Genomic DNA, 19,261 nt, shown 5'->3' with positions numbered 1-19,261 from the left:
GAAAATGGAAATTCAGATCAGTTTTCATTTATCAGGTACTTTCGGAAGTTGGACGTGAACTTTGACAATTAAGGCTCAATAATGATAAAAATGGAAACCACGTTGCTATTCTTACCTTGAAGGCTCCTCCTGAATTGTCTCCATAACTGAGTTCGTATTAAGGTCACGGGTACTCGAAGCACGCCTGATCGTGGAAACGTTAAATTGTTTGAGATGGTGTGAGAATGAAATGTCGATAAGTGTGCCGAGCAAGTAAGCTAGCACTACTGCATTTATTCCATGAAATGAAATGCACACACCACACACACTTAAAAAACAACAACAAACAAACAAAGAAACAAACAGACAGACAAAAAAAAAAAAAAAAACCACGCTCATGTAAAGTTGGAAGAGCTTGCCTGTATCATTGCTGTGCCATAATTACAGTGAAAAAATCACGTAAAAGAATTCCGGCAAAATCCATAAGCAGTCAGCTATAAAATAAAACGGAACATCGATGCGCTATAATTATTTTGCTTTTGGATAGTATACAAGCAGCTGAAGACGTATGTGGAGATTACCATAACCCCTTAGAAAAGCAATAGGGATCGAAGAGTTAAACTTTTTTCTTTCCGGAATCACTGTTTCAAGGCGCCAGAACTACGTAAGAAATGTCGTTGACCATTAATTATCAGGTTATTATCCTTGTCATTTCGCATTTTTTTTATATATACATGTATATCAACTATGCGAGTGTTGTTGGGGCTACACCATCACTGTCTCAGGGCAGCGTGATTAACTTTATAAGCCATCACAGCGAGCAGTCGTAATGTGTTCCTGACAGACGATTAACCTCTTGAGTGTACCTCGTTTATCGTGCCAACGCCCCCAGGAGATTAGTTAAGACCCTCGCCATGATATCTCAGAACATCCTCGTTAACAGTGTCACCCTTGAAGGATTGCAGATAAAGACGTTATTTATTGACGGAGAAACTAACAGATGTAAACTTTAAAGAAAAAAATAATTTCATTGTATTCTGTTTATAGCGATCTATGGGGGAGGGGACGGAATATTGCAATATTCGAGTGTCTCGCATTATTTTGATCTTAATTTTGTTGCCTAAACAATTGTTTGGACATAACATTTCGTGATAACATAAATTGATTTCTTTCTTAATCGAAAACGCTGTTAGGACTGGCATAGCTTTTCTATTACTTTTCTGTCAATCCTGGTCTGAGATGTACAAGATGACAGTAAATAACGATCGGTACCACGGCAATGATAGCAATAATGATTAAAGCAATAATTAAAGGTCGTGAAATTTGAAATGCATATAAGAACTACGTGAAACTTTATCATGTTGTTGTGTTTCAAAGAAAGAGGAGAGATAGAAAAATTGAGGCCCTATACAACAAATAATTTGCCCAAGACAATACTAACATAAAACAAACACTCTATATATTATAAATTATCTCTTCATTTTTCTCGATCTGCATATTATTCTCGTTAAGCCTTGAGCATCTTATTGCGTGGATTTTTGCAATTAAGAATAATAGCAACAATTAAAAATTATTTGGATTTCATTATCGAAGAGAGTGCTATTGTCCCTGTCATCTATAGCCATCACAGCAAAATGTGAATGAATCCGTTTTGAATACACGTCGACTGATAAGAATAACAACAGCTCCCAAGGGCACATCTCGAGATACCGACCACATCCATTCTTACCTGCAGGGTTACAGTTCGTTGTTCCGAAGGTTCGTTATTATACGCACCGTCTTTACACTTTCGGATTAACGAACCTTATTTTATTTTCGGACAAATGAACCTTGGGAATAACGAACTTAACTTCATTTTCGGATTAACGAAGCTTCAGAACAAAGAACTTTATTTCATTCATTAATCAATGGGGGCGCTGTGGCATAGTGGATAATAGTGTCCGTGACAGGGACACTATAGTGGATAACACTCCCGACTCCTAATCGGAGGACGCAGGTTCGATTTCCGCTCAGTGCTTATGTCCTCGGACCTCGGGCAAGATATTTTTACCCACCTCTCGACCCTGGTGTATAAATGGGCACCTAGCAATAGCAGTGCCCCCTGGTAGAGCAGTGGCAACACTGAAGAGGCTACCCTGGATAAATAAGGCCTAATTATTATTATCATCAACGAATCTTGGAAATAACGACTATTTTCATTTTCTGATGAACGAACCTTTGGAATATTCAACGCCCAAAATGTTCGGATTAACAAACTCAGGGTACAGGGAATTTGTGAGTTTCGGAATAACTAACTTCCGAAATAAGGAGCCTTATTTATTTTCGGATCAACGAACATTCGAAACAACGAAAATCACAATTTTCTACACACCTGCCCGTGTTAAGCTCCTGGTCCTGTCGCTCTAGCTCCTCGTTGAAGCGCTCCGCGTCCAGCTGCATCTGGATCATGACCTCTTGCTCGCGGACCTCCTCAAACAGCTCGTTGCGAATGTTCTGGAAGTTGTTCACTGACGGGAGAAAAGACATCAACATTCGATTTTTAGAGGGGATAGGGTGGGGAGTTATTTTGGTCTGTGCCATGACGATTACTTGTGATTATTTCAACGGCGAACCGACTTTCGAATTGTCATTAAAGAGATGGTATAGTTTTGGTTGAGATGAGAATGCATATTTCTTCTCTTTTTTTTCTGCGAGATAATAAAAACCACCCATGAAATGATAAAGAAGGGCATGCAGCTATTTCTAAGAGGAATTCAGACTTTTTAATGGAAATTTGCTTTGAAATTGCTGAGATTTCCATAAACAAAGTAAAACAAAGTGGTTCTAATAAAAGGTGGGTCCAATATTTTAATAGGACCTCTTTGTTTTTTTTTATATTTCGGCTACTTCAAAAGCGATTCTCATCAAATAAATTCGAATTCCTCTTGGAATGGTATGTTCTTTCATAAAAAGAAAAAGAAAAGAGTGGCAATTTCGTTGTGTTCTTTTTTTTGTTGCTATTGTTCATTTTCTATCCTTCCTCGATCCCTTTCTCGTTCTGGTTCTCTTTCTTTCTCTTGTCTGTTGGATTATCCCTGAGCGTATGTGCAAACCTTAGCTGAAGTGGATGGCTGTATATGACTGCCGAGATAGAAAGAGGGAGATAGAAGAGTCGCGCGTTTTTTTTTCTTTCGCTCTCTCTCCCTCTCTCTCTCCCTCTCTCTCTCTTTATGGGAGAGGGATAAATGAAAATTTGGTGACGCCACAATCAACAGTCCGCCTACCCATGATGCCGACGAAGATGTTCTTAAAGATGAATGACCCGATGCAGATCCAGAGCATGACGTAACAGGTGGGCGCCACAGTCCCCATCACGGTCCACATCTCCTTCAACACCTTATACCACTGGTCCAGGGTGAAGAGTTGGAAGAGGGTGATCATCGCATTACTCAGATTTCTGCATCAAGACAACAACAAAAATAGCAGAAAAAGGAGAAAAAAAAGGAAACATATTGTAGTATTTATTCACTAATTATATAAAGCGCTGTATGACGCAACAATCATAAACGTGTACAAACTTAACACAAAATAACCAGAAATATATGTGGAATTGACAAATCTATATCTGTTAACTTAAAACAGAAATAAGATAACAAGAGGAGAAAAGGACGTTATACTGATGACTGGGTAAAGTTCACGGTGATTACGCAAAGATTGGGTTCATACTGAGCCTCTAATTTCGTCTGTACATTGTACGACTTTTCATGATGCCGTTGACATATGCTTAAGGGAAATAAAACTCCTTGGTGGTGTTGACTTCAACAAATGGATTACAGTAAAATGTAAAAAAAGAACACACACACTCACACACACACAATCGGTACAGCAGAAGTTTCGTCAAATCGATTTCAGAATAGGAAATTTATGGAATATCAAAGTTCCACATGTCTGTTCAAAATCGCTGCGTTGTTCGATATCTCTGAATGCAACGCAGCCCCAAAGAAAATAGTGCAATTTCTGTCACCGAGGAGTCCATAAGTTTTCTAAAGGTTCGAAGAGGGCTATATTTGTTATAATATGTCCTCAAATACATCTTTTAAAAAAAAGTCACAGAATGTTTTCACTTGCAGTAAATGTACCTCTAGTTTTGCTTTTTGTTTACATATTACAGCACAGCGATCATGCAATGTATCGCGCGCAGTGGACGTGATTATAAACAGTGGTCTAATATAGCACCGATAGCACTTTACACACTATCGATGAATACACCATGAATATGACGTCATATTCATGGTATAGTGCACTATATCGTGAATATGACGACACGGTATGGCACATTTTTCTCAGTCGACATTTTGTGTTTAACATAGCAATGTATAGCAATGTTGTATGTTTGGTCAATTGACACTATCAGGTTGGCCAATCAGCGAACAGGATTTGATTAATGAAGGATATTTATGCATATGAGACACATAGATAGTTATTTGATGTGATTACCCCTATTGACAGACAACGAGTCACTCCCAGTTACAGTTTCCCCTTAATCAAAGTGAAAGGATGAGTTATGCTTACATCGATGCAGTAGTAAAAAAAAAATGCGAGGATCCTGTAATGTTGCGATAATAATGACACTGCCCTGCAGCACCCCACTATTCTTAATGTGACGCGATATCTATGGTACTGACTGGTTAGATGAATGAATAATGAAGTGACATTATCAAAATATACCCCGTCAGTCATTACGGCGGTAAAATGATAATCATTAAAGGGTCATACGTGCAAAAAATGTACGTTATTGTTGTTGTGAGTCGTTTATGTTGAGAATGTATACGTGTAAGTAAAAATTTCTGATTTAAGTTCGTCGCTAGCTATGTGGCGCGAGGTGATATCGTATTGCATTATTATTGAAACAAAGAATTTGAAGTTTTTAGCAGAGCTCGGTATGGATTGGAGAATACATCGTCACAAAGCGTGCAGACGAGCAGGGAAGACAGCGTGGAAGGTAATTAAGAGTGAAGGTATACTATGGGAAGGAATCCGGGATCACAGTGGTAAGAACGTTCGTAGAGGTCCATACCAATTTGTCTTGCCGATCAGACGCAGGCTACGATATTGAAATCGCAGTCGCGTGTTCAAACGCACCAAAGCAAACGATGATAATATTGATTTATGATCTTTTTATCCTCCATTTCTTGCTAACAGAAAGGAATTAGTTTCATTCAGTCGATATAAAAGTAATTAATTATGAGTAAGTGAGTGAAAATCATAGCGTGAACGAGGCTCTAAGATGTTAATGCATGTGAATTTGTGTTTTTCTTACTAGCAGTTATTATTGTCGAACATGGTTCACTCATTTTCATTTTTCATTTTCACTCAATTTTTTCCTGTTCGGATGGACGGACAATACAATGTATCCTCATATTTCTCATACGGTGTGTGTGTGTGTGTGTGTGTGTTTGAGGATTTGGCTGTTACTGCGGCGGGGGGGGGGGGGAGAGTAGGAGGTGAATGGGATGAATGATGTAACGACTAGGTCCTATCACCTGCTCTCAATAATAAGTTTTATGCAAAAATTAAAAGCCGATTATACCACTCTTTGATAGTGAGGATATAATTTGTCGGTTTTTGTTTTTGTTTTTGTTTTGTTTTGTTTTTTGTCAAAAGAGATTCTGATATTACATGATATCAACAAGTATATGTAATAAGAGAGCAGCCAAAACAACAAATGTGGCAATGGTAGAAAATGCCGATTATATGTGGTAATTTCATGACAGTTACAATTACTATGACAAGAATAATTGTTTTGTTTCTGAGTTTACCATTCGTATGATATAGCATTTATTTGTATCTCTGGCTGTGTCTTTATCTTATGTTATTATGTTCATCACATTGTACTGATTTCGTGACATCATTTGTGTACGCGAACATTTAATTGTACCCCTAATTTGTTGGATATGAAATAAATCAACTTGAACATCTTGAACTTGAACTTGAATGATAAGATATGGAAAGTATCGAATAGCATCGTTACGACAAATATATCGTCATTACCCGATTTTCATCATGATTTTTTTTGTTTTTAATTCTATCACTACATCATCATCATTAAGTTGTTCCATGGTATGAAAATGAAAATCTGACTCACTTGAAGCTGTCCTTGAAGTGGAGGTCTCCCCTGAGCGACCTCGAGTAGCTTTCGAAGAAGATGATGCCGGTGATGGCGAAGATGTAAGAGAAGAGGAGGAAGAGCACGAGGATGAAGGACATTGCCTGCATGTGTGGAATGAAAGTGTGATATTCGCTATTCCGACGGTTCGTATTTCGAAACACACAATACCATTATTATATACTTCGAAGGACATTGCCAGTGTGGAATGAAAAGGTGGTGTTCGCTTTTCCGAAAGTTCGTTATTTCGAAACACACAATACCATTATCATATACTTCGAAGGACATTGCCTGCATGTGTGGAATGAAAGTGTGATATTCGCTATTCCGACGGCTCGTATTTCGAAACACACAATACCATACCATTTAGAAGTTCGTCAATCCGAAAATGAAATATGGTTCGTTAATCCGAACATTTATGGCGTTAGTCCGAAAGTTCGTTATTCCGAAGGTTAGCTGGTCCGAAAATGAAATACGGTTCGTCATTCCGAAGGTTCATTAATCCGGAAATGAAACAAGGTACGTTGATATCAGTTCAGTTCAGTCCAATTCAATTTTATATCCATCATCAACAAAAATAATACATAAAAGTACATATCTATTATTATACATTGTCGGCTCATGTTATTGAGGAATTTGATTGAGAAATCATATCGGAGGTTGGTTGTTCAGAGATTTAGATAAGGTCCGTTAAAACTATATATATATATATATATATATATATATACGTATATATATATATATATATATATATATATATATATATATATATATATATAAAGAGTTTGTGCTAGAGAAACTTTTGGAATAACATACAACTTTTTTTCGGATTAAAGAACCTTCGGAAAAAAGAAACTCTCCTAGTCACGAACTGAAAGCGGAATGAAATACGTACATGCATACATACGGTGGCCTTCATTTTTCACACAGTCACTTGTATGAGCGTTGATTAAAGAAACTTTTTTTTTTCTATGTGTAAATGGTCATTGCGTTACGTTAACTTGATTAAAAATAAACTTTCTATTTGAAAGCAACAGAATGATATACTAGAGGTGGCATTCCCATTTCAAAAACATTCCTTTTCGCGAAAATTTCTTTTTTTTTTATACTTTTCTCAGACATCGAAAGAGGACAGTCCCAGTTTTCCAGAAGGCATGAGAAATATCATTTTCATCAACATATCATATAGTGACAGGCCAAGGGAATCTGTCCAAGAATCTGTGTAGACCAATTTGGTTTGGGTACTGTTTTTTTATGGTAATTCCTAACTGGGGGCTTCAAGTATGCCTTAAAAAAAGAAAAACAAATATATATGACAAGTATTCATGCACTGACATAGCAACATAGCAACGCATCTGGCTCATTGCATAACCTATTGAAAGTGTTTTTCTTCTTCTTAGAAGCTCCCCTTCCCCCGCAAGTTATGGCCGCCATAAGTTCAGTGTTCTGTATATAGTCGGATTCATTTATACTCTTCGATCTACAGAAAAAACTTATAGAATGTTAATCTAGCTGGCTAGAGAGGGCAGCACATATGGATATTTAACCAAATTTGGAATTCATGAATTTTTAACGGATGGTTAGTTTCCTCAAACTGTCGTTGAATATTTCACATCTAAAAAGTCCAGAACCTTTCAGTTTCTTAAAACGTCTACCGTTCTGTTCATCTTATGTCAGTCTATCTATGAATGTTTATTTAACTGCTGGAAATGAAAATTGAAAATTTACCTGGGTGGATATATGGTATATTTTGTCATAAAGCAAAACAAAGGGGAGCTGTACACTGTAGCTGGAATTTCAACTCGGAAAAAAAAGTGATCGACAATTTATGCATTCTCGAAGCTCCACACTAGTACGTCACTGAAGATCGAGAAACGGTTGCATTTCTGAAACTTATGTAAAACAATGACTGCATAAATCAATATTTTGTACATCATTGTACAATGTACATTATTGTCACAAGCAGCAACAGATGGATTTCATTTACTAGTTAGTGAACATCGATTTACTGGACGTTACCTATCCCTCTCTTTCTCCCTCACACTTTTTATCTCTTTTTGAGATATATGTATATTTCCATCGTTTCATTTATTCTTTGTTACCATTGCAAATGCATTGTTTTCTAGTTATACAATAATCCATACATATATTTTGCATTATACTTTATGACTTGTGTATACTCCTTTCAAGTTGTTCAACAATATGAATTGACAGATGTATACTTTGTACACTGTATTATGTATTACTTTTTTGTTCGATGAAAATAAAGTAAAATTGAATTGAATAGGATAAAGTTTGAGGAATATTGCTTCATAGCTTTATATTTGCAAGTTTATATGGGATTTTCTATAGAGAATAATGTAAGACGTAAATAGAAATCATGACTATATCATAAATAAGACAGTAAATGCTTGCAAGGAGAGAGAATATAAATGTGGCTAGAGGTGGCTTTTCGGGCAAGAAACCGTGAATTTGGCAAAGGACAATGTACCAAAACACTTTAAAACGACTGAATCATGAAAACGATATCGAAGTACGGTAACCTGAAAGTGAAAAAAAAAAAATCAGTTATATTATTTTCATCACCGTCACATTTTTTCTTGCTAGATCAGCCTTACTTTCGTTGAGAATCGTGTTAGTCTTGTGTGGCGAATTCAACATGATCAGTCACTTCTGAAATAAGCAAAACGGAAATGGGATACTATAGTGCTTAAAAATATATATATCTGATATTTCTGCTATGGATAGCATAGATTTGTAATCGTGAACTGGTTGATGGAAACTCCACCAGTGCACGATTGATAAGGGCCGTGATGGTGAGAAACGTTTGGATGGGAAAATTTATATACATTTCCCGAACGTGAGAGTGAAAAGTTCATTCTTACGTTGAATGCCTTGGTGATAGCCAGAGCGATCATACGGGCCTGTCGGAAGCGAGACACCATCTTGAGGGCGCGAAAGATGCGAAACACGCGGATATTACTGACGATCACTTTGAGCTCCGACAGGTCACGCGCGTAGAAAGCAATAATCTCCGGCACGAACGACTGACGGACGAGTTGCCGATTGACGAAGGAGAGAACAGACAAGGGGCAGAGGGGCGTAGGGAGAGAGAAAGAAGAAAACGATGAATTGTTATGTATGAACAGAGGTTTTGCGTATTGTCACTCACATGAGGTTAACAGGTTACAGTAATTCACACTGGACCAATGATACTTGGGTTTGATGAAAAAAAAAGAGCAACATTTGTTTTATATCATTCAAGGGCTTGGAATACTGGACTTCTTATCCAATCAAATAATCTTTAAGACAGGTTAGATATGTCGACCCCCCTCCCCGCCAAAAAATAAATAAATAGATACAAATTATAATTTTGTTAACCATCAACTGTGCTATTAACGGCGTTGTAAATATACAATAAAAATACACGCACACACACACACACACACACATACACACATATATAAGCATAATACATTTATATATAAATATATGAAAAAATAATATATTGTGTATACATATCGTAAACACATACCGGACAACATTCGTGTATACCTACATACACTCAGCAAAAAAAGAAAGTAAACACATTTTCCAGTGCATATTTTTCATAGTAGATTTTGATAAAAATCTTTGTGACATGATATATTAATTGGCTGTCGACCTGGTAGGTTGATACCAAGATAAATTTTACGCATGACAGAACACATTCGTTTTTGTCTTCCAAGGCACAAAAGTAAAAATTGCAAAATTTCACATGTAGTGATTCATTTTGCAAATGCCCTTCAAGATAGCAATGGGGTAAAAAGACAAATTCAACACAATGAGAGACATGAATGAATGGCAAAAAAAAATATCGTTCTCTTGTATCTCTTTGTATCCTCAAACAAGAACAAAGTAGGAAACTAAAGGTGAATAAGAATTTTCAGTCAGCTCAAATTCAGATGTAAAAGGGAGAAAGATGCAAAGGTGGTAAAATGGACATTTTTTTTTCATTCTTTTAATTTAGGGATTTAAGAATTAATGAGACAAATTCGAGGACCAGTTATCATTTTCAATGTGCTAAATTCGAAGTAACATTTCTAATTTCTTCCATTTTTGTTTATATTGCCTCTTTTCCAATGTCATTTGAATTTGGATTTGACAGAAGATTCTTTATTTTCTCCATTATTTTTGCCTTTCTTTATCTCTGGGGGCAGCAAAGACGTTATAGAGATCAATGGGTAAATTTCCATGTGGATTTGTGTTTCCTATTGTGTTGGATTTGTCTTTTGTTCTCATTGTTGTATGGATGAACACATTTGCATGAAAGAGAAAGTTTACTTTTGTGTCCTGAAAGAGAAAAACGAATGTGTTCACTCATGCGTAAAGTTTCCATTTCTGGTGACCTATCAAGTTGATAGCCAGTTAAATTGCCTTCAACATGGTATATAATACATTAATATTTAGCCTAATATTCTATGAGAAATATAAGCTTGAAAAAGTGTTTACTTTCTTTCTTTTTTTTGCTCTGAGTGTAGATGAAAGTTCCCATTAAAGCAATGCATTCCCATCCGAGTAAATAATGCGCACGAAAGAGAATCACAACTTTGAGAGGATTGCTAAAAACAAACAACCAACCAACAAACAAACAAACAAACAAACAACCAGAGACCGCTGAACTTCCACTTCTGTCCCATCCCCTCCTCATCCCGGAGGAAAATGGATGGCGGCAGGTATGATGAACAAATATTAGAAACGCGACCATCATATCCCACGATGGAGACTCCTCCCTGCCCCCCATTACCCTCGATTCCCGTATGTGGAGTCATCCAGAGATGGGTTCGCCTCACGAATAGATATTGGGGGTATCCCTGCATACCTCGACTGCCGAAATGTGTAGTTTGGCGGCATTATTCCGTCACGACATTGTCATAAGACTCGACTCGCTTCTTCGACTTATTACCCCATATGTTTATCTTGAATCTGTCTGGAGCAAAATTTATGTCATGAGAATCGATATCGCTCGAACAAGAGTGAGATCCTCGTCCGGCAATAAACATCAGCATGAGAAGGTCACGGAGAATCCCCAAAATAGATCTCTTTTTGGGAATGTCTTTCCACGCGAAACCGAATTTTATCTAGAATATTACATGTCACGTAGAATGTAAAGCTATCATGTAGCATGTAACATCAAATTCCAGCTGAAACCGCCAACCTCTTGTAGCAGCGAGTAACGATTACAATGTATCGCTCGCGACTCAATATAGACCTTCATAGATAAACAGAGGAATCGATACATTGATAGATTGACAGATACAAGAATAAATGAGGAACGTATTATTTAACAACACAATTTTGATGGGGGGGGGGGAGAATTTGGCTTTGACTTACCGCCACGGTGACGACAAAGTCAAAGATATTCCAACCGTTGTTCCAGAAGAGGAAGAAGTTGTCCAGCCACTTGAGGAGGATCTCGACCATGAAGAGGAAGAGGGAGCAGTAATCGAAGATCTCGAGGAACTTCTGAAGACCGGCGAGGCTCGGGTCGGTCCTATCGGTGACCTCTGAGACGTCACATTGAAAGAAACAGAAAGGGAGAGAGAGAGAGAGAGCGTGGGGGGGGGGGAGAGAAATAAAATAATAGGTGAAATTATAGTTTACGTTTCACACCTTTTGCACCGAACCTTATCGAACCACATCGTGATCACCTAAAACTGTCAAAAAACAAAACAAAACTATACAGTGTATATACTATATAATATAAGTTGGGAAAATTCATAAATATGAATGCCAGGAATCATCTTGCTGTGATTGATTGAGGTGAATTTTTCTATAAAACCAAAATTGTACTCAATTTGCAGTTTGCACTTGATCTACTTCAAACTAAGGGCTGGAGTGTATGTGTGGTTTTTTTTTTCCAATTAGTTATGTTGTTGTTGTATTTTACTGTTTTGATTAACAAATCAATCAAGTACACACTTTTTGACTGTCAAAACAGTGCCTTTCAGGACCTCTGAGCAAACAAACAAACAAAACATTGATGATTGAAGTTAAACTACTGTTCTATTTTTTTAAGCTATCATGCAGAAAAATAAAATGATATACGTCTCAATGGGAAATTATGTACAGTATAGTGTGGCCCTTTCTATCATTGCATGGCGTTCTTACCCGCCTCATGTTGAATACGGATTAATGTTTCTTTGAAAGTCACTCAGATCCCCCCCCCCCCCTCCTTTCCCCACACCTCCTCTCATTTTGTCTAAGCTCATTTCCGGAGGTGATGTGTGGCGTCGAACATAATACGTGTTGGATTTCACGTCAAACAGGTCTAATGGTCTCAGAGTGAGAAACCTCAGAATACGCTGATTAAAGGCATGTTCAGATCACATTGGCGACTCTTCGTGCATGTTGAACAATGATGGCGGCAAATGTTTATATATATATATATATATATATATATATATATATATATATATATATATATATAAAGCGTATAAGCGTATTTTTATAATTGTTGATAAGCGTTAATTTTATTTTTAATAAGCGTATACATAAAACGTATATATCTCAGTTTTATATTCGGATGTACACCCTGTATGCTCTATTGTCTTGTTAACAAAAAGAAATGACTGTATTTAATTTGTAATATATATATATATTCCATGCAGAAAATTCCTGATAAATTCATTTGAAATTAATATTTGATTTGAAATATGTATAAAGCGATGCGTTATATAGTAATACGTGGTGTATACATATATATAAATGAAGAAATAAACTGGTAATGCATTTTTGGCCAAATTAGAATGAGTTTATTCGACTCGAATTTTCAGTGGCCTCCGCCTTCTTCAGGAGTCTTGAGTAAAATTTTTGTCAAGACTCCTGAAGAAGGCGGAGGCCGTTGAAAATTCGAGTCGAATAAACTCACTCTTTATTGGCAAAAATGCATTACCAGTTTATTTCTTCATTTCTTCGTGGAGCCAATACGTGAATTCTCAACATGTTTATAATAATATATATATATATATATATATATATATATATATATATATATATATATATAGAGAGAGAGAGAGAGAGAGAGAGAGAGAGAGAGAGAGATTTACGCCACGACGCAGCATAAGGTTTGCAAAAGTAATTCATAGGCAAAAGTCTCTTTCTCACAACTTTGATAAAAAGACGGTATTATGATCTGCAAGAGTATCACAGTTCGCGTGCAAATTCTTTTTTTTTAATATTCAATTCACTTTAATTTTGTATTGTGGCCTTTATGCACAAAGCAATTGCATGTCCCCCACCAGATTATACGTCAAAGCGTGTTTTCCCAGTAGATCTTTTGGTGCAAGATATTAGACGTCATTTTCTAATATGGTGGGAGTCAGTATACGGGTGGGGGAGGTTTACTGCTATTCTTGCATAGAGTGGATCTCTCGCGTTCTGAAATGACATCTCAAGTAGTACACCCCCACACCAGCCCTCAATTCACGATCATGATGTACATGTATTCATATCTCATGAATAAGACCTTTCATACTATATACGAAGGCGAGAAACTGGCAGATTATGTGCATGCTTATACTCAAGCAAATACACGGGAAACCAAAGAATACATAACTACTTCGGGTATGGGTTTAGGGAAAAACACACTTTTAGACACCAACCCTTTTTGGTTTTTGTTTACCTGTGTGTTTGTTTGTTGTTGTTTTTTGTTTTACTCGAGTTTAGGGACCGACACATTTCTTTTATTCATGCGAAACCTCTACCAAGTTTCATATAATTATGTAGATTCGGGTGCGTCTTATAATGGGTTCCATATCCAGAAGAAAATTTGGAGTAGATGAAAAATCCCTTTAAATAAGCTAAGTCTGTGCCTTTATGAAGGGAGAAAGGTGTAGCCGCCGTACCTATAACGTCATTTGAGTGATACTTCTTGCTTTGCATATGCTCCAAATAAAAGGTTAGATTAAGATATATTACCTCGCAGTTTCTTAAACAGATTATATAGAGCTATACTTTCCTCAGTCGTCAGATAATACCCTTTAACTACAAGTGAGCACAACCACCAAAGAAATTACTTATTCAGACATAATTATTATATTTAAAAAAAAGGTATAGGTCACCTCCTCCCCCCACACACACACACACACTGAAAAAAACCCAAACAAACACGAGTAGAAGTGATGCCATTAGCTGACATGCAGGCAAGCGAATTTACAAAAGCAAGACTACTAATACCGAGAAAGACACATGCATAAGATCTTTTACATGAACAATGAGAATATTATGATGGTCGTAGTTATTTTTCTCATTTGTTATCAGATTCCACTCCACTCAAGTCTTGATTAGTCTGAAGTGACTTAATAACAACGTCTTTAGATTATTGTTGCAGAGACGGACTGCGTGCAGGAGCATGTCTTACACGACGTATGAGAGGCATGATGCCTGGCACCTACTAGTATCTGCAATACTATGATAGTATTCTTTTTATTTGTCCTTTCAGTAACACGTTTTGCACATGCTGGACATATTTCCCGATTGTGTGTTTGTGAGATAGTTTGAGTCAAGAGTCGTGTTTGCATTCAAACTGTGGATACCTTTATTTTGTCCTCATGTTCTTTGTATACAAAACAAAAAGTACAATGATTCTGCATCGTATTCCCTATAAACATTTTAAAGAACACAATATTCTTAGTCACATCCATGCACTAAGACTGTGAACTTGACGTTATGAAGGGTTTGTGACCTTGTTTGTTTGTTTGTTTGTTTGTTTGTTTTTTGTCGCGTTCCTTGAGCTGTCACATTGCAGTGTCCAAGCCAAGTTCTTCCATCAGATGTAAATGTGTTGCCTCTTTTGCATGGTTTCTGCTCTGGCCGCATGTGATAAGTATGCATATTAGAATTAGGTGTCTTAATCATATTTATATCTTTATATAACATATTTACATATTCTTATATCAGTGTGTAAATTTACATCACGTGACATGCAGTTGATGTTGTTACAGTTCACTGTCGTAAACTAATTTGCACGGGGAATCCCGTGTTAAACAAACAGGAATGAGTCATCTTGTTTACGTCTGCTACCGTTCTGTAATCAATATTTTCTTTCCACTATAGCAAACGAGAGATTCATCCATAGATTATAGGCAACAGGAGCGGTAAAATGTGGTTGTTCTAATATGGCATGTCGTATGTTGGTAGACGGACATTGGGTTCAATTAATCGATATCTCAAGTGCCATAATCTTGCTTTTAAAGACAAATCAACTTTATGGCCACTTGATCGACTAATACAAATGGAGCATAGACAATATACACACTCCAAATGCATATTTTAGCCCTCGTGCAGTTCTATTTCACACCAGCCTTCGGTCTCCGGTCTAGGTGAAATAAAACTGCACTTTGGCTGTAATTATCCACATAATTATTATGACGTCCACATAGTGTAATAGTACATTCAATATCATGCACTATACTTACATACTTTCAATTTCAATTTCAATTTGTTTTCATACATCTCAAGAAGACGTCGTACAAAAACAACTCGTAAACTTTGACATAATATACAAAAACGGCAAAGTAAAGATTACATAAAACATTCACCTGAATGTACAACTGTCTCGATAAGAAAATAAACGTAATCATCTGTTTTTAAAGTAGTATAAGTGTCTATGATTTCGCAAGGTTGGACAAATAGGATTAGGCCTATAGTGCAAGCTTTTTAAAGGGGCATTCCAGACGATTTTCATATTTTCACATCATGTAGTACATACATCGACAGCTCCATGTATTGATTCGTGGAATTTATTGTGGTCCTTGAGCAGAGAAACCAATAAACTGAAAATCTTAAACAAATTACACTGAACAGGGATGATGACATAGGAGCCTCACATATTTCAGAAATGTAGAAGTTGTTATGTATTTCCAGTATGGGGAAATACAAAGCACGGGTATAAAACAATGTAGACCAGAGAATTGATGAAAAAAATGAAAAAAACAAACAAACCGATGCTATTTATGATAAGACTCAGAGAAGCGACATGATGCAAGGGTAAGTGACGTCACTGACAAGCAAAGACATGAAAGGCAACAACTGAAGTTATGATGATTCAAATTGGATTAGGCGCAGATTTCTTTAAAATGTCAGGGTTATTTATTATCGTACATTGTAGGCCTATATTGATATACACTTTTTTGATGCATGCACGCTTACCTGATTGTATTCCCAGGGTTAAAGAATTCGATAGAATGAGGACGAGCATAAAATTCTGGAAATAAGAAGCTGGTATGTGATGATCAGGTTAAGGAAAATATCTGTAAATGTGTAATCAGTGACATCAGTGTCTTGCCTCAAAACATTCAACCAGACTTAAATGATTGATCTTATTTGCCGGTACAGTCTGATAACAACGTATACTACATTTTGTATTCATTTTGTAAAGTGACTGTAATATGGGCCTCTATATACGTTGTATTATAGGCCTACTATTCGAGGTTGATAACATTACACGGATTGTTCACAAGATAAACCACCATAAACCCGGTCATGAGCAGGTGGAACTATATTAGAGCGAATATTCTTTCTCGATTACAAGGGTTTAAAAACAAACACATATGTACACGCACACACACACACACACACACACACACACACACACAAATCCGTCAAAGCAGTATACCAATACCTGCGCCTTGTCTTGCTTTGTATAAAATAGGCCTATAATTCTATACTCTACTTCAAGCTATCATGATGCTAATATCGCATACAAGTTATGTTGCACTTATCGAAAGTCTCGTTGATGAAGGTCCGTCCAGTAGAGTAACTATATGCAAGTCGATTCATTTGGTACAAACGTTGAGAGGTATATTATGTAGTTTATATGTCGCTGAAATACAAAGTCATGCATCACTACGTTTTTTGAGGACAGGAGAAAAAGGATACTTTCCAGTACGTAGTGTGCCCACATGTCGAGTGGAGGGTTTTTGGAGTTCTTGTTGCGGACGCGATTTTTCCGCCGGTCATTCCGACTGACCATTTCCGTCGTGTTGTCCTTCCTGGAGTACACCTGGAACTTGACCAGTCCGTGCGGATTGTCCACCATCATTGTCTTGACCGTGTCCTCTTCTGCATAAAATAATGGAGGGGGTATGATGGCACAATCATTGCAAAGATATACCTGTAGTTGGATTGAATTGAGGTTCACGTTATCTCTATAATGTTTGCTAAACCCGCAGGTATATCCTGATACGCTTGCACGTTTTCTTTACTTAACCGTGTCAGCTTTTGTATTGTTTAGAGTATTGTTAGTGTATAATGATTATTGTTAGAGTTTGATATATTTACTTAGGCCTACATCGCTTCCCAAACCTGGTAAGTCTCAGTCTTGACATTAAGTAATAAATTATGATTCATTCCTCTTTGTGTTTGAGTTTGTAAACGTCTATGTGTGCGTATTCGATACAAAATCAACCTTTTAGGACTTCTCGAGATTGCCTAAAAACTACCCTCAAACTGCAGGATGTCTTTAAAAAAAAAAAAAAAAAATATATATATATATATAGTGAAAACTTTGAGCAAAGAAAATGGGTTTTCAATGCTTAAACGACATATAGCCAGTCAGCAGAGGTATATATCAGATGTACCATACCAGCACTATGATTGTTATTACTTCTGTTGTTATCAGGGACGGAACGTTTTTCGGGGTGGGGAATGGGAGGGGGTTAGGCTTGTGGTTAGTTGGATCAGGGGTCAATACTTCTCCTCCCCGAGTCCCCCCCCCCCCCCTCCCCTTCGATGGGAAGAATATCTCGGACAGTCATGTTTCTTCTTGTGAACGTTTTGTATTTTGTTTCATTTTTCTTTTTAAAGGGGAAGGGGGCTGCAGCCCTCAGCCCCCTCCCCCCGTTTTCATCATTACCATGATTGATTATCATATCATATTTTGACTTGTCAGCTCCCACAATGATCTACGATGCCTGTCATTCTGCTTCAGATGTGAAAGAAACAGTTAGCAAAAAAAAAAAAAGATGATAATGAAAAATAACCAATCACCAGGGCGCCATCAGCATTCTTTTATCACTGTAATGTAATAAGGGCCTATTTATGATCTCTACATTATGGTCCATATACTGAGTAAGCCTACATTGCATGTGCCGTGCACTACGGAGAGCTGAGTGTCATTCTGAGTTTGCTATTGGCGTCATTCATGATGATTGTAATGATGGCGATAATAACAACAACAATGACAGACTAATTTCATTGATAATGATTATAATATCAATAGCATGATAATAACGAGGATGGTAATACGATATCATAATCATAAAAAGATGTTGATGATGATGATAAAAATTAAATGTATGATTACCCTTCGAAAGGTATAACAGTCTCTTTAAGACTTAGTGTTAGCATGCCTGTATACTGCTCATCAAAAGTGGAGTCGTTATACCTGCAGCATGAAAAAGACTCAATTTTCACACCTATATGGTCCAAAAGGACATCGTTATGATATTTCGTGGTCATTAAAATATATTCAGAGACTGTCAGATAAGAAAGAAAATATATCTAAGTCTATCAAATGCTCTTTAATATCTGAAACTGAATTCATATATGATGATAACATAATATATATAGGTCTACATGGCCTATAACAGATGCATGATGTATCGGTATATACATGCATCTATATGTATTTTTTACTCGAATTAAAGTTCCAGTAATAATTGTTATTTCAAATAAAAACACTTGTAACAGATCAATATAATACAAAATAATAAATATATCAAAAAACATGTGAAGCGGCAAAAGAAAATGATTAAGTGCACAACCTACATGAAACCATTCGTTCGAAATATTTGTGTTATGGGAAAAGAGAGGCACATAATCATGTAAGAGACAAGCCATAGAGATGTGGGCCGATCAATTTGCCAATAAAAAAGATTAAAGTAATGGAAGCAAACGTGACCACACAGTCTTTCGTTTTCCGACACTTTCCCGTCTATTTTCAATGGAAGCCGTAATGTTAAAAATTATGTCGCATTCACATTATCACTCCTCTGTCGAAACTGCTATTTAGAGCAACTGCATGCTATAGTGTGTAGCATGTGGTTACTTGTTCTCATTTTATTATATTTGAGAATAATCTTCTGTAACCCCGAG

At 36.7% G+C, this 19,261-nt stretch overlaps 1 protein-coding gene across 1 annotated transcript in view; it reads right to left on the bottom strand.

Annotated features, from left to right (window-relative positions):
• The window catches only part of LOC139710214 (cation channel sperm-associated protein 2-like), a 31,318-nt gene that overhangs the window by 10,359 nt on the left and 1,698 nt on the right, over window positions 1-19,261 (bottom strand). Inside the window, exons 2-9 of the mRNA XM_071622148.1 lie at window positions 17,045-17,227; window positions 16,316-16,384; window positions 11,498-11,670; window positions 9,010-9,171; window positions 6,104-6,228; window positions 3,243-3,415; window positions 2,351-2,486; window positions 116-184 (exon numbers count right to left, since the gene is read on the bottom strand). Of these exons, the coding sequence (XP_071478249.1) occupies window positions 116-184; window positions 2,351-2,486; window positions 3,243-3,415; window positions 6,104-6,228; window positions 9,010-9,171; window positions 11,498-11,670; window positions 16,316-16,384; window positions 17,045-17,227 (1,090 nt within the window). The remainder of the gene's footprint in view (window positions 1-115; window positions 185-2,350; window positions 2,487-3,242; window positions 3,416-6,103; window positions 6,229-9,009; window positions 9,172-11,497; window positions 11,671-16,315; window positions 16,385-17,044; window positions 17,228-19,261) is intronic.

The sequence above is a fragment of the Diadema antillarum genome, unplaced genomic scaffold, assembly GCF_040938485.1.
Source record: "Diadema antillarum isolate AM-2024a unplaced genomic scaffold, OU_Dant_1.0 seq00001508_RagTag, whole genome shotgun sequence".
Lineage (NCBI taxonomy): Eukaryota > Metazoa > Echinodermata > Echinoidea > Diadematoida > Diadematidae > Diadema > Diadema antillarum.
Note: the sequence above shows the minus strand (reverse complement) of the source record. Positions and strands in the feature narration are given on the sequence as shown.